Source organism: Gymnoscopelus braueri, assembly GCF_963280865.1.
Source record: "Gymnoscopelus braueri genome assembly, chromosome: 12".
NCBI lineage: Eukaryota > Metazoa > Chordata > Actinopteri > Myctophiformes > Myctophidae > Gymnoscopelus > Gymnoscopelus braueri.
Genome location: NC_137614.1, coordinates 24,732,561 through 24,747,160, shown reverse-complemented (window position 1 = coordinate 24,747,160; position 14,600 = coordinate 24,732,561). Strand labels below are relative to the sequence as shown.

Below are 14,600 nucleotides of genomic sequence, written 5' to 3'. Positions count from 1 at the left end.
GTCAAACAATGAAACAAAACTAAATTATTCATTACATGAATTGCTGTGATTAAGCGTTTAGAATTATATATAGAATATAGAATAGAATGCGTGGTTGGTGTCACACCACAATGACAAATAACACTTCCGGTCACACACAAAACTAAAGCCCACATTATATAGATATTCAGGTATATGTCTGAATGTCTGAATATTTGTATACTCATTCTAAAGTCGATGTTCACTTTGTTTACATTCCTAGCTTCAGCTATATTCTATGTCCAATACGAAATGTTATACATGAATAAAGTTTATTCTGTTCTTTTCTTTTCTATTCTATTTCAGGTTAGTGACCAGCTGGTGGAGATAAATGGAGACAGCACATCAGGAATGACTCACTCTCAGGCTGTAGAACAGATCAGGAGAGGGGGACATCGAATTCATCTGGTCCTCAAGAAAGGAAATGGATATGTTCCTGACTATGGTACAATATTATTTACCTTTTTAGACTGTACTGTTAAATAGTATACTGTATATGGGATAATGAACAGCAAGGTGGTCATTATTGAGAAATAAGCCCAGACACCCTAAAGGGGTTTATTTCTCAATGATGACCGCCTCGCTGTTCATTATCACACTTACTACACAGCTACTGTACTTAATAAAGAAATCAATCATTTGAGTATTAAAACTAAATAGATTCGATAGATTTGATAGATTTGATAGATTTGATAGATTAACTCTCTCAGTGCCACGCCCCGAGATATCCCGAGTTTTTCCCGAGTACCCTCCGTGCCAGCACGAGAAATCCCGAGTTTTTACTTTTGACTGTGGTCGCGCTATACTGTTTATTTTTCATGATCACTTTCGCTTCCTGACTCCTTCAGACTCATTGGGTCCCGGTTTCATGACGCAGATTCAGTTTCCGGTTCAATTTTTTTTCCCGCGATAATTTTTGGCCAGAATAGGGAAAGTCACGGTTTTTCACACGGTATAAAAAACAAACGGAGAGGTCCACGTCTACTCTCTTTGGTCTGGGTGACGATCAGTCATCGTAGTCGTGTATCACATCGTAATTTAGCCCGATCAACGATTGTCAAAAATGTAAACATCCGGTTATGACCGGATGTGACGTGAGCCTGTTTGGGAGGGGGCGAGTGAGCCAGCGAGGTCATCAATGTGTCGATTTGTTGCTCTCTACTGGTAGAACTGTATTATGGGTTTAAAAACCCAATCAGATCATTTATTTGAATGAAAAATTACAAAATTAAAAAATAAAACAAAACGCAAATTGCTGGCACTGGGGGAGTACTTTATGAAAATACTCTTGGCACTGAAAGAGTTAATTGCTTCCGCTAAACACAATAGTCCATTGGATTCTACGGAATAGGATGAGTAAATGCAGAGGACAAATTTCACGCATGTGTACACATATAAGTGTTAGTCAATTTGTGACTTTAACTGTGTCGATCGATTTTGATTATATGGAATACAGGCTGACAAAATAAACAATTTCTGTCCCATTCTAGCATTCAAAACATGGCACTTTGCTCTCTGATCCTACAATACCCAGAATTCACTGTAGTCTGAGCAGTCTTTGAAGTTGCCACTGGTGGCCTCTAGTGGCAGCGGGAAATTGGCTGTAGTTTTTGATGTCTGTGCGACTATGTTGACTCCTTTAGTTTAATGTCTTACCAGAACATTTGATTTCACTTGAACTTTCTTTCTCTTCTTCTATTCTTTAATGTGCTCTCTGTCCTGTCTGCATCTTTTATCACTTCCCTCTCCTCTCCTCCTCTCTCCCTCCTCCGTTACTCGTCTATCTTTTACTTTTCTCTTGTGCCGTCACCCTGTGTGTGTCTCCTCCCCCACTGTCCCTCTTTATTCCCTGTCTGTCTGTCTGTCTCTCTGTCTAGTTGAATTGTCCAGTCTGTCTCTATGTATGACCAACTCTAAGCAGGGGGAGCCATGCTTCTATGTGATAGGACGGACAGAGTCCACGCGGTTGGTGACCCCTCCTCCTTTACACTTTGTCTTTACTTTTTTTTTTCTCCATCTATCGTTTTAATTTAATTTCCTTTCTTTCTTTCCATTCTCATCCCTCCATCCTGTGTTTTCACTGATCACCGCTAGCAACTAACAGGATTAGCTGTCATCTGTCAAGTCACATGGTAATCATATGATAGACTACATAGAATAGAAACTTCACTCTCCACAGATGTGGACATAACATAATCTCCAGTACATACCAAAACCTACTCGGCCCAGTCAAATCCTCCACCTCAGAGCGGTCGACACCAGGTATTTCTGGGCAAGACGAAGCAGACTTCGCAACGTTCGGCACGGCGAACTATTAAATTATATAATAATAGATACCCACATGGGCAGTATGATTTATAATTTATTTACAGTAAATTGTTAAATTTAGAATCTCATGGTCAGAAAAGCATTTCACCTTCATTTCATTCCACGAGTTAAATCACAAAAGGATAAAGTTCATGACTGTGTTGTTCATTGCCATGATACCATTGTTTTTATTACTGTAAACAATGGCAACATTACGTTTATTTCTACACAGCCAAATTAATATCACGGTGTGTGTATTACTGTAACCATGGTAACATTACACCTCTTTTCTCTCTCAGACCCTGAGGGCGGGTCACCGTCCCCTCCGAAGGAGCATGGTGTGGATCCAGTAACCATGACAACCGCCTCTGTCATCAGTGTGGTAGGAGAGCAGAGGAGAGGAGGAGGAGTAGAAGGAGGGAGGCAGAAGAAAAGGGGAGGAAGGAGGGTAATAGCTTCTGATCTGGATCTAGACCAGGTAGAGGAGGAAGCTCAGGAGAACCAGAGACTGGGGAGGAGACAAATGGAGGTGATGGAGGATGGAGGGAGTGAGGACGAGATGGAGGTGGAGGGAGGGAGGGAGAGGCAGAAGAGAGAGAAGAGGAGCAGAGGGAGAGAGAGGAAGAGTGAAATGGTGAGAGAGGAGGGGGAAGATAGAGAAACACAGGAATGGAGAAACAGTGGAGAGGAGGGGGGAGGAGAGAGGGAGAGAAGAGATGAGGATGAAGAGACAAACATCACCCACCCTGCAAAGAATTCTGGGACCTCTCCCTTCTCGTCCAATCAGAATGTTCCGTTCTCCTTCCTCATGCCACTGGGCGAACCCCACCCGTCTGACAGTGAGTCAGAGATCAGCCAATCAGCAGCCAGCGTGGTCGCTTGGCAGGCGGCCTCAGAATGCAGGGAGAATTCAGATTGGAGAAGCGCTGAGTCGGCCTGGCGATACGGCGAGGCCCCAGGGCCATGGTTGGAGCCCAGCCCACAGAGACTGACACAGGTCCTGATTGGTAGTCGCCTCAGGAGGCGGGCCTTAGCGGGAGGGCTTGATCTCTAATTGTCTAGCAGTATAAAGCCATCTCTCTCTCACTGGCCGGCTCAGAAGGCTCATTTGAAGATTGAGAGACGTTTGTTGATTGGCCAGCTGAGATGGAAGGACCTGCCTTTTCTGTGTCCTATTGGACCACTCCATTTTTGGTTGGAGGATTAAAACCACTGGCAGAGACAATTGCCATCTCCTGATTGGCCGGCTGACAGATCAGGATAATTTTTCTTTGATTGGCTAGCTCTCCATACTCCCACCCTCCGACGCAGCAGGGCCAATGACACAGCAACCCTGCAACACGTAGAACCACCCACTTTATCAGCCTTCCCAACCCCCTCAGTCTCATTTTTTCTATGATTCTTCCATCCTTTAACAATTAAGCATTATATTGATCATAACTGTTTTTTAAATTGATTATGCAATGAAACAATGACAAAATGCATCAGAAGCCTTACATGGATGGCTTTAGTTTTATTTTTTAAGCCATAAATTGTATAGGATCAATGGAATTATTGAAGATTAAACAAAAATAATGATATTTGCTTGCTTGCTTTGGAATAAAGGATTATATGTTCCCTGATGCATTTAAAATAATACCAGAGCCATATATAGACGGAGTTAGTCCATCACCATGGTGACATGGACCACATCATAAACAGTAGCTATTATAGAACCACTGGTCCTTCATAACAACAACAGCCATGGAATAGGACTGTGGGCCCAACATGGCTGCCTGTGGAGGCTACTCTGTGGATGCATGTCTCTGGGACATACCAAGTGCCTCTGCCTTCTTGTATTATTCATTGTGAACATTCTGAACCCTCTTATCACTAAGCACTCACACTGAACACTCATACTGAACATACTGTACTGAGCACTCACACTGAACAATCATTGTGAACATACATAGCATTTACATTACTCAGTACTCACTTATACTGAACATACTGAGCACTTACTGAACACTCATAGTGAACACACTAGGGCTGTCACTTCTCTAATAAAATCAGAATTGAATCTATTCAAAATGATAAAAATTCTAAACAATTTGAAGAGGTAAGGAACACTCAAATGTCTGACAAAATGTCCGTATCACTTTAAAACCCCAGTTACCGTATGAGCTACTCTGTACCATATTACATCTAACACTAGGGTAGCTATATCCTTATTGTTGAGTTCTTCAGCTCTGTCCCCCAGGGACACAGCTAGTACTGCTTGTTTTCTATCCTACCACGACCCCTAGTAGTGCTAGTTTTATATCCTACCATGACCCCTAGTAATGCTTGTTTTATATCCTACCACGACCCCTAGTAGTGCTTGTTTTATATCCTACCAGGGCCCCTAGTACGGCTTGTTATATCCTACAAGGACCCTAGTATTTCAGGTTTTCTATCCTACCAGGAAGACAATTGCATTCAACTGGTGTGTATACCAGTTACCTGATGTCTTTAACACTCTGTAGTTAACCAGTTAAACATCGAAACAAAGATACATAATTTGTATTGTTAATTCAGCCTCACACGAACGCATGCACACAGTAAAAAGCACTTCCATCCATTTTGTCATACTGTGACACCTGTCTGCCCATCTTTGTTGTGTTCATGTACAGACACCACAAGAGCTTACACACTTACATAATTATGCATGCACGCATGCACAGACCGACCCCCCCCCCCCCCCCCCCCCACACACACACACACACACACACACTTACTTTTGTCCACCTTTACCTTTAGCCCACACCTTGCCTTGATCACTCTTGCCTGTTGCTGAATCCTCTCCCAGTCTTTCTTTCTCTCCTTCGGGTCTGATTATGTAACGAGTGAATCGGGTACTAAAGGGCATTTTGATATACAAATCTTCTATGCAGTGCTTTTATAACTGTTTGTTTGTTTGTTGTAAAGGTTAATGTTTCTGCCAAGTCAACAAAATGAAGTTTCCTGTTGAAAAACAAATCAAGGAATTCAGGATGCATCCTATCTTTGAATTCAACGAATTCATGATGATGTCTGATCTTTGTCATCAATGAATTCATGATGCATCTGATCTTTGACTTTGCCAAAGAGCATCAACTGTCTGAGGAAGAGAAAGCACCTCAGTTAATTTCAACCTGATCATTTCTGCCCTACAGAGACAAGCTGCAGAACCTACTTCCTGTTTTAATAAAGGTCTCTAGTTTTAGAATTCACATCAATAACAAGCCACTTATTTGGTGAAACTTATTTTTTTGTTCTTTTCCTCTGTTTCACTTTGTCTCTGTAGGACAGATCATGTTGTTTGTTTCTGTAGGACAGAACATGATAATATGGTACCATTTTTGTCTACTCAGTCTGTGTCTCATAGGTGGGCTGTGGACAGTTCAGAAACCTGTCTACCAGTGAAATCATCGATGGGGAATCCAAGCTAATAGAAACTGCAGACTTTCCATTAAAGTAAAGTTAGCATGCTATAATGGAAGCCATTGTTCTCACTCTAGCTACATTTTTGAAATCTTGTGTGGAAAAAGAAAACATGCCTAACGATGACACAGGCCGAGTAGGATTTGTTTTTACCATTTTATCATGAGCATTAGTGAGGGACGATTATATGAAGATAGGTTGAAAATGGGTGACGTCGTCTTTTAAAGGTTTAGTTAACACATTCAATGTATTAGTAGAATTTGTTCCAGAGATGTGTGATAGTGCTACAGACAGACAGACAGACGCTAATGCATCTATTGTATACCTCGTCCTCAGCAATAACAGCCTCTGGGTCCCAATGCAGCATGTAGCTTAAACATCCACAGTGTGTGTACACACATGAGCATGCACGCACACACACAAGCATGCACACATAAAAAAGCAAAGTTGTGTATGAGTTAACAATATGTTTGTACTTGACTCTCCTACTGAGACAAACAAAAGCAAGTACTTTGTGGGTTTAGGGTTTAGATTTCATATCAACAATAATTCTACCATAAATGATACTAAATGATAAATGATCTACTTCTGTAAAACAACAGGAGATAGACTTTCACCGATCAGACAGATGGTGTTATTGGTCTCAATTAGGACAGATGGTTATGTTGTTTGTCTCTATATGACAGACAGTTACTGTTGTTTGGCTCTTGTTTGCCTCTTGAGACATTGATCTTGTTCTCTCTCTCTTTCTTTCTTTATCTCTCTCTCTCGTTGCTGATTGTGGTGAAGGAGTGATACTGTATCTACAACCAGCGGCCTTTGATAACAAAAAAGGGCAATTGATTTAATAGTGCATACTGTATTCGAAGAAAAAATGTTTTATATAGAATGCTGATGTTGTTATACTGATGTCAACAACTTCATGATTTTGTGATTTCCACCGTTTTTGCAAAAAAGAAAAAAGATAAAATTCTCTTCAATCCCTTAACTCTGCTTGCTTGATTTACCAATCAACCAGCCAGTTACCCAACCAATTGGCTAGGCATCCAGCCAAATCAGCCAGCCAAACCACATGCTTTACCAAAGCCATATACAGAGAAAGAATTAAGCCAAGTCATAAACACCACATTAGTACACTTTCTCTACAACTATGGTTCAGTTAAGTTCAGTTTGTTTAACAGCTAGAACACAACAACTGAATTCACGATGGAACAGAACCTGCAGTGGTTTAGATCTGGAGTCCTGGCTGTCCAAACAGGAACTAACACATTAGTTTTTCTTTTTTTAACGTTTATTTAGCCAGACAACGTACTGGGCAAATTGTCCATTACAACCACAGTTTTCTACTGTTGGCAATCAATTAGAGGTAGCCTATATATATAGTGCCTTGCTCAAGGGTACTTTAATTGTAGTTGTTGAGGGAGGAGATAGTGTTTCCAAGCTATCCTGTTCGGCTACCGAGACAACATCACCTCGGAGACACAGAGCTAAACATACAGCTGTGTGTTTAGCTCTGTGTCTCCGAGGGCTAGCTAGCATGCTGCACTGTGGTATTCTAAAATATTAAATGTAGCCATCATGTAGCTCAACAGACAGACTGACAGACAGCCAGAACCTTGCTATTAACCCCACTTTCCCCACCCCCACCCTAAGTGACTGATGTTTTTACAGTAGCTACAGTTTGTGAGCCGTTTCTGAATTTTATGTACACAGTGAACCCCTGAATGCCATGGAAACAACTCCTGTACATACAGTCGCCATGGAAACAAATGGTGAAGGCAGCTTAGCTGCTGAAACCTTGTTTTGTTTTTGTTTTTTAATGTCTAAATAAATTATTGCATCAGAGCTACAAAGTGTGCGGCTACTTCTATATTTTTATGCTTGTTTTTATTTGCCGACACCTCGTTACTACAGGTGTGCGTTTCACCTATTTTTAACTCTGCATTATTGTACAGTCACCATGGAAACACCACTTCTGTTCATACAGTCAGGATGGAAACACATCTCTTGTACACAGTTACCACGGACATACAGTACATGTACAGCTTTTTAAACACTTTGTGTTATGGAATGACAATAATAATGTATGGATTCTGAATGCAGCTCAAAGAAGTTTTGAACTGAAGTAATAAAATAAAATGACTTGCAGAAGATGTAATATGAATTCAATGTGATTGATTATGATCCATAAATAAAACAAAGGTTTGAGGATTTATCTGCCGTATTGAGTCATGTATTAACTTCACTAGACCAATTGATATGCATTGTAGCGCTCATTCTCCTCACATTCAACAAAAGTGGAAAATGGTCTGCATTTATATTCGAGTGCTTTTTTGATTGATTGATTGACTGACTTCATTAGTAAGAAATGTTTACAGAATGTCGTACAGTAAGACATTAAGGCTAAACGGATAACACAGAAAAGTCCTGGGGACTTGTTTCCATTGTGGTTTTGTCAGTGTTAAATTCAGCTTTACAATGTCAGTGTTACATTCACTTGATTCACACACCTACCTGGGGTTCAGTCAGTGTCTTGCTCATTGACACTTGGACATGATGATGAGACGTCATCAAACGACAAGTCGACTTGCAAAAATCATATCGTTTTTCCTGTTGTTCTCAGTGTACGGGCCTTGCTTTTACCTCATGTGCTTTAAACAAGACCAGGAGACCTGGTTCTGCCAGACCCAGACTTCACATGACGTGTCAGCCTGTGTCTATGCCCATGTATGGACGAAAGGGGGACAGACTTTTATGGCTGGTGCCTAAGGACAAAGTGACCAAAACCTGTTTTTTGCCCATGTATGGAGAAAACGGGTACAAAACATGCCCATGTATGGACGAAAGGGGGACAGACTTTTATGGCTGGGGCCTAAGGACAAAGTGACCATGCCCATGTATGGACGAAACAGGTACAAAGCCTCATGTAAGCCAGACCCCCTGGGTCCGGCAATTATGCCAATTTTCGGGTCCCGGCGGGTTTCGCTCGGGTATCCCAGCATATGGGATTGCTGTTTATTCCTTTTTTTGTTTGTTTTGGCTCACTGGGAGCCAGCACTCATATTCTTTCTGTTTCTGTATGTAATCATGGCTGCCAGTTCCCACCTGATGTTGTATGGGAGTTCTGACTGCTCCAGACTGTACTGACTAACTGCTAGCTTACATATTGTCTTGAGACTAGGACATAAGTCTAAGATGTACAGGTGATGTACATCACCTGTACCTCCAAAGAGGAGGATACGGTCTCCCACCATGCAACTGCGCATCCAATGCATTGACCTCAAGAAACTCCCATGGTCAAGTTTCTTCCAGGAGAACTTCTCTGGGTTGAATTTCCACAGAACATCAAGATGTACAGCTGTACGAAATACATACAGCTCCCCATTGTAGGCAAAAGCTGGGTGAGGGTGACTCCAGAGTCCTTCTGAAAGACACTTCTTAGAAGATGTTTCCAGCCAGCAATTCGACTCTGTGTCAAACACTCTGACGTCGTTATTCATGCTGCCGTTAGGGTAACTCTGACCTCCAGATACAAACATCTTTGTCCCGAAGATGGTGGCAGAGTGATGTGATGAAACAGGTGGCGGCGTGCCTCTGATGTTAATCAAAGTCCAGAACATTGTAGCGGTGTCCAACGTGTAAATGGCATTAGATCCAGACAGCCAGTTTCGTCCATGTCTACTTCCTCCATGTATATACATGACCTTCCCCAAGACACACGCCGAGTGGTCATGCCTCCCCTCTGGGACAGTACCAGAGACCGTGGCCTTGAACCATACGTGGCGGCCGACATCAAACGCATAAAGAGCGTTGCAGTAAGAACACCCTCCCCAGAGGTAGATGTTTTTTTCTATCAGCACCGCCGTGTAGCCCGAGCGCATGGAGGGAACCCCGAGGGAACGTTCTCCTCCGGTTATCACGGGGGGCAACTTAATCCAGCGCAAGGCCACTGTGTTGAACATGTACACCATAACATGACCGTGCCACTTCCCGTACCCTCCAAAGGCATAGACCTCCTGCCCCACTGCTACAACAGCAGAATAGGGACTCTTTGTTCCTCCTTTCAGGTGCACCGTCCAGCGTAGCATGACTATCTGTCTCCGTAGATGTATTCCTCACGTGTCTGTCTGTCTGTCCGTCTGTCTCTGTCTGTCTGCCTCTGTGTCTGTCTACATGTATATCCTCTCTCTGGACATGTACGACACCTTTATAAAGACCTGAAGTCTGACGTCACTCAACAACATAAACGGATGCCATGAATGCATGGCTGGCAGACCTCCGTTTACGAACGGATGTCCGTTATTTGTTCTGTGACTTTCCGACTTTACGTCTTTTTTCTGCCTTTTAATCGACACAATCACTGCCAGTTATGAATTAAAAATTGATTCATCTGCTACTGCCAGCGTTTTTTTTTACCTAATTTTGACGATCCACAGAGAGTCACAGAAACCACGTTGTAGCCACGGATGTAAACAAAGGCTGTCTGGGGAGGGGGAGGGTCTCGTCTATCCACCGGAACAACATTTGTTTTACAGCGATCGTCCATTCTGTTATTATCGGCAGTTGAATATGGCTCGTTTTCACAAAAAAATAAGAAATCTGAGCTAGATGTGTTTTCTACATCTCATAACATGGGAGTGGACGGAATACGGAATAATGGAATACATTCCTAGTTTGAGTAGTACTGTATGTAGTTTATCATTTTGTGGTAGGGGGGCCTCATCAATGACTCAAGCCCAGGGGCCTCTACAACCCTAAATCCGGCCCACGACTTACAGTTCAAGAGTTATACAACTAACAATATTGAGATAGGGATCAGCTCTTAATAATAAGACATCGCTCACCACCAGGCTGATAGTCCACTGGAAAACAGCTGGAGGTTGATGATGAAGATACTCCATGTTCGGAACGGGTTCAGGAGCTGTAGGGAACCTGGGGCCTATTTCACAAAAGCAGAATTAGGGGTTAAGCCTGGATTTAACACCTATCCTGGCTTAATTTAGCCAGGATTAGCGATGATCGGTTTCATGAAAGCTGAATTATCTTGCCAGATTAGCTTAGCCAGAGCACCCTGGATAAGTTTATCATGACTCGATTTCACGAGAAAAAAAAATCATTTACATGACCTAACCCTAACCCAAAGTATCAGCCTATGACATAATGTATGACTCTTTATTAACAATACTATATGACATTTATTTTTTTACTACAGTATTGTATGACTTAATTTTTCCTGAAATGATATGGTTTGACTTTAACTACTATTCCCATGTTAATGTAGGAACTGAACTAAAATAAGCTGAATTACTTTTTGCATCAACTCCTCCAAGGATTGGAACAGGCCATGTGATGTAGTTGGCAGGATTTTACTGAAGAAAAGGTGAAAACAGACAATTAGACAAGTAAGCATACGTGAAATTAATAGTCATAATCTTTACAAGAAACCAAGTTAAGTATACATGATTATGTTTTATCTTACAGGTGTACGGTACAGTAAATAATATTTTCTCATGCTTTTGTAACAGGAGTTATTTTACATTTATTTTATTTTATGAAGTTCGTCAAAATGTAGCTAATTAGTTAGGGAATTTTAGCAAAATTCTGTGAAAAAATTTACTACCAATAGCTTCCTCACCAATGTGTTCTTATAGGTGTCTAGAATCACCTCTGAAGAGAGCCAATCAAAGTTAAGGAGCCCAGAGGGCTTGGGTGAAAAATATGAAAAGAAATAAAAGTCTTGTGAGGTGTCTAACTAGGGGTTTTCAGGGGTGCTTAATCCATTCCAACCATTATTTTTGAGTAAAAATGTCTCCCTGGCCATCTAATATTGGTATATTGGTTATTGTTAGTGTATAATCAGTGTATAATCAATGGTAGGGGATTGGGGTGTTGTTGAATTTATTCTATTCTGAAAAATAAAATAAGAAAATATTGCTAAACACTTGATAAGAGTGTACACCTACTGTGCACATGCTCAGTGGGATACACTGTCTGCATGTGGGGAAGGAGCGGGAGTGTTGCATCCTGGCAAATATGTCTGGACGATTTTAAGGTACGGTAGTTTATCTACTTTTTGGCATTTCTTTTCCTCTGCTGGCAAAACTTTTGATTACTGTGAATTTAGATGTCAATTTTCTCTAGCCTATTGCTTACATTGAACAATCATTAGTTAAACAATCATGACACTTGTCTTTTAGTAGACAACATGGAAGAGGATTCTGTAGCTTGTGGCTTAAGGTGCTTCATCTGTGGTGGTCCTGAGACTGAGATTCAAAAGCTCTCAAAAGTCACCCAAAAAGGCTATGCACAGATGTTGTCTTATTCTGAGAGTGTGGATGATGCAGCATTAATCAGAAGACTACATGAGGACTGGAAAAACTGAGATGACCCCAAACTAAGATACCATTTGGAATGCAAAACCGAGCTATACAGTCGTGCAAGAGGTATATCCACTGGAAATCGTATGTTTTTTTCAATGTGATGAAAGTTGCCACTTGCAGATTTCAATCCTATTCTATGTTGTGAGTGACATCATAATTTAATAAAAACTTTAAACATAATCTATTCTTTAGAGCAAGATGAGCAAGACCAACGGCCAGACAGGAAGAAAAGACGCAGGGCATTGTCTGGGTCAAGTGCTAGCTGGCACACTTGATCTACCATAATACTTGCATCCTTTGCAATGAAGGTATCAATGCTGGCACTTTGAAAATAAACCCTGGTAAGTCTTTTGTATGTAAGATTCAAATGAATTTTGATAATTGTTTTTCTTGCTCCTCATTGTAGGCTTCCACTCAAAGTAGAATAATTTAATCATGCAATACTGTATGTGGCTACCTTTTATCCAGACAGATCTCGGCAGTTGTATCGTGCACCTGATAATGTCTACCAGGACCAACTGAAAGGAGTTTGATGCAGAGAGCAAGCACCTTAGACTTTGTAACAGGGTTCTCAAAGTCTCTTCTTCATCGAATATGATATACTGCCTCTTCTGCCACCAAATCTATAATACCAGACAGGCGACCAGCGACTTCACGTCCCCAGTCATCACCTCGTCGCTTTGCTTTCTGCATCAAACTCCTTTTCAGTTGGTCCTGGTAGACATTATCAGGTGCACGATACAACTGCCGAGCTCTGTCTGGATAAAAGGTAGCCACATACAGTATGTGCATGATTAAATTATTCTACTTTGAGTGGAAGCCTACAATGAGGAGCAAGAAAAACAATTATCAAAATTCATTTGAATCTTACATACAAAAGACTTACCAGGGTCTCTTTTCAATGTGCCAGCATTGATACCTTCATTGCAAAGGATGCAAGTATTATGGTAGATCAAGTGTGCCAGCTAGCACTTGAACTACTTGACCCAGACAATGCCCTGCGTCTTTTCTTCCTGTCTGGCCGTTGGTCTTGCTCATCTTGCTCTAAAGAATAGATTATGTTTAAAGTTTTTATTAAATTATGATGTCACTCACAACATAGAATAGGATTGAAATCTGCAAGTGGCAACTTTCATCACATTGAAAAAACGTACAATTTCCAGTGGATATACCTCTTGCACGACTGTATAGCTCGGTTTTGCATTCCAAATGGTATCTTAGTTTGGGGTCATCTCAGTTTTTCCAGTCCTCATGTAGTCTTCTGATTAATGCTGCAACATCCACACTCTCAGAATAAGACAACATCTGTGCATAGCCTTTTTGGGTGACTTTTGAGAGCTTTTGAATCTCAGTCTCAGGACCACCACAGATGAAGCACCTTAAGCCACAAGCTACAGAATCCTCTTCCATGTTGTCTACTAAAAGACAAGTGTCATGATTGTTTAACTAATGATTGTTCAATGTAAGCAATAGGCTAGAGAAAATTGACATCTAAATTCACAGTAATCAAAAGTTTTGCCAGCAGAGGAAAAGAAATGCCAAAAAGTAGATAAACTACCGTACCTTAAAATCGTCCAGACATATTTGCCAGGATGCAACACTCCCGCTCCTTCCCCACATGCAGACAGTGTATCCCACTGAGCATGTGCACAGTAGGTGTACACTCTTATCAAGTGTTTAGCAATATTTTCTTATTTTATTTTTCAGAATAGAATAAATTCAACAACACCCCAATCCCCTACCATTGATTATACACTGATTATACACTAACAATAACCAATATACCAATATTAGATGGCCAGGGAGACATTTTTACTCAAAAATAATGGTTGGAATGGATTCAGCACCCCTGAAAACCCATAGTTAGACACCTCACAAGACTTTTATTTCTTTTCATATTTTTCACCCAAGCCCTCTGGGCTCCTTAACTTTGATTGGCTCTGCAGGATTTTCCACGAGGATTTGGGTTTAAATAAATTCAGAGGTGATTCTAGACACCTATAAGAACACATTGGTGAAGAAAGCTATTGGTAGTAAATTTTTTCACAGATGGTCCAAATATTTTGCTAAAATTCCCTAACTAAATTGACAAGAGTGTACCCTAGATATTGTAGTTCATGCTATTTTCTCAATAATACGTTGTCTGAACAACACCGCCCTCCTCTGGTGGAACTGAATTTCACTGTGGTAAAATGTACGCACTATGACGTTGCTCTTTCTTCCGCTGATGGATTCAATGAGCAAGTTGAGCAACAGTATACTGGTGTTTACAACTCAGCTCCATTTCTATCATATAAATAGTCTTATATTCCTATATTAACTGTAATCTGTACACATGGTTAAAGATATGACCAAACACCAAAGACCAAAAATTAATATTCACTGGGACCAATTATTCAAACCCACAACCTTTTGATGTGGAACCTCAGCTCTTCTCTTGCACCACCAGACATT

The 14,600-nt window shown here is 41.0% G+C and overlaps 2 protein-coding genes across 2 annotated transcripts in view; one reads left to right on the top strand and one right to left on the bottom strand.

The window, feature by feature from the left end:
• Nucleotides 1-3,395, top strand: part of magixa (MAGI family member, X-linked a) — a 33,061-nt gene extending 29,666 nt beyond the window's left edge. Inside the window, exons 20-22 of the mRNA XM_080443867.1 lie at nt 325-463; nt 2,625-2,890; nt 2,993-3,395. Coding sequence (XP_080299993.1) covers nt 325-463; nt 2,625-2,890; nt 2,993-3,379 — 792 coding nt within the window. The 3' untranslated portion in view covers nt 3,380-3,395. The remainder of the gene's footprint in view (nt 1-324; nt 464-2,624; nt 2,891-2,992) is intronic.
• A 102-nt stretch (nt 3,396-3,497) lies between these two features.
• Nucleotides 3,498-9,854, bottom strand: LOC308096445 (kelch domain-containing protein 3-like; the record flags this gene model as incomplete). Its single annotated transcript, XM_080443866.1, has 2 exons — nt 3,498-3,658; nt 8,990-9,854. 2 exons carry the CDS (start codon nt 9,852-9,854, stop codon nt 3,498-3,500), a joined length of 1,026 nt encoding a protein of 341 aa, XP_080299992.1.
• Nucleotides 9,855-14,600: the final 4,746 nt, after the last annotated feature.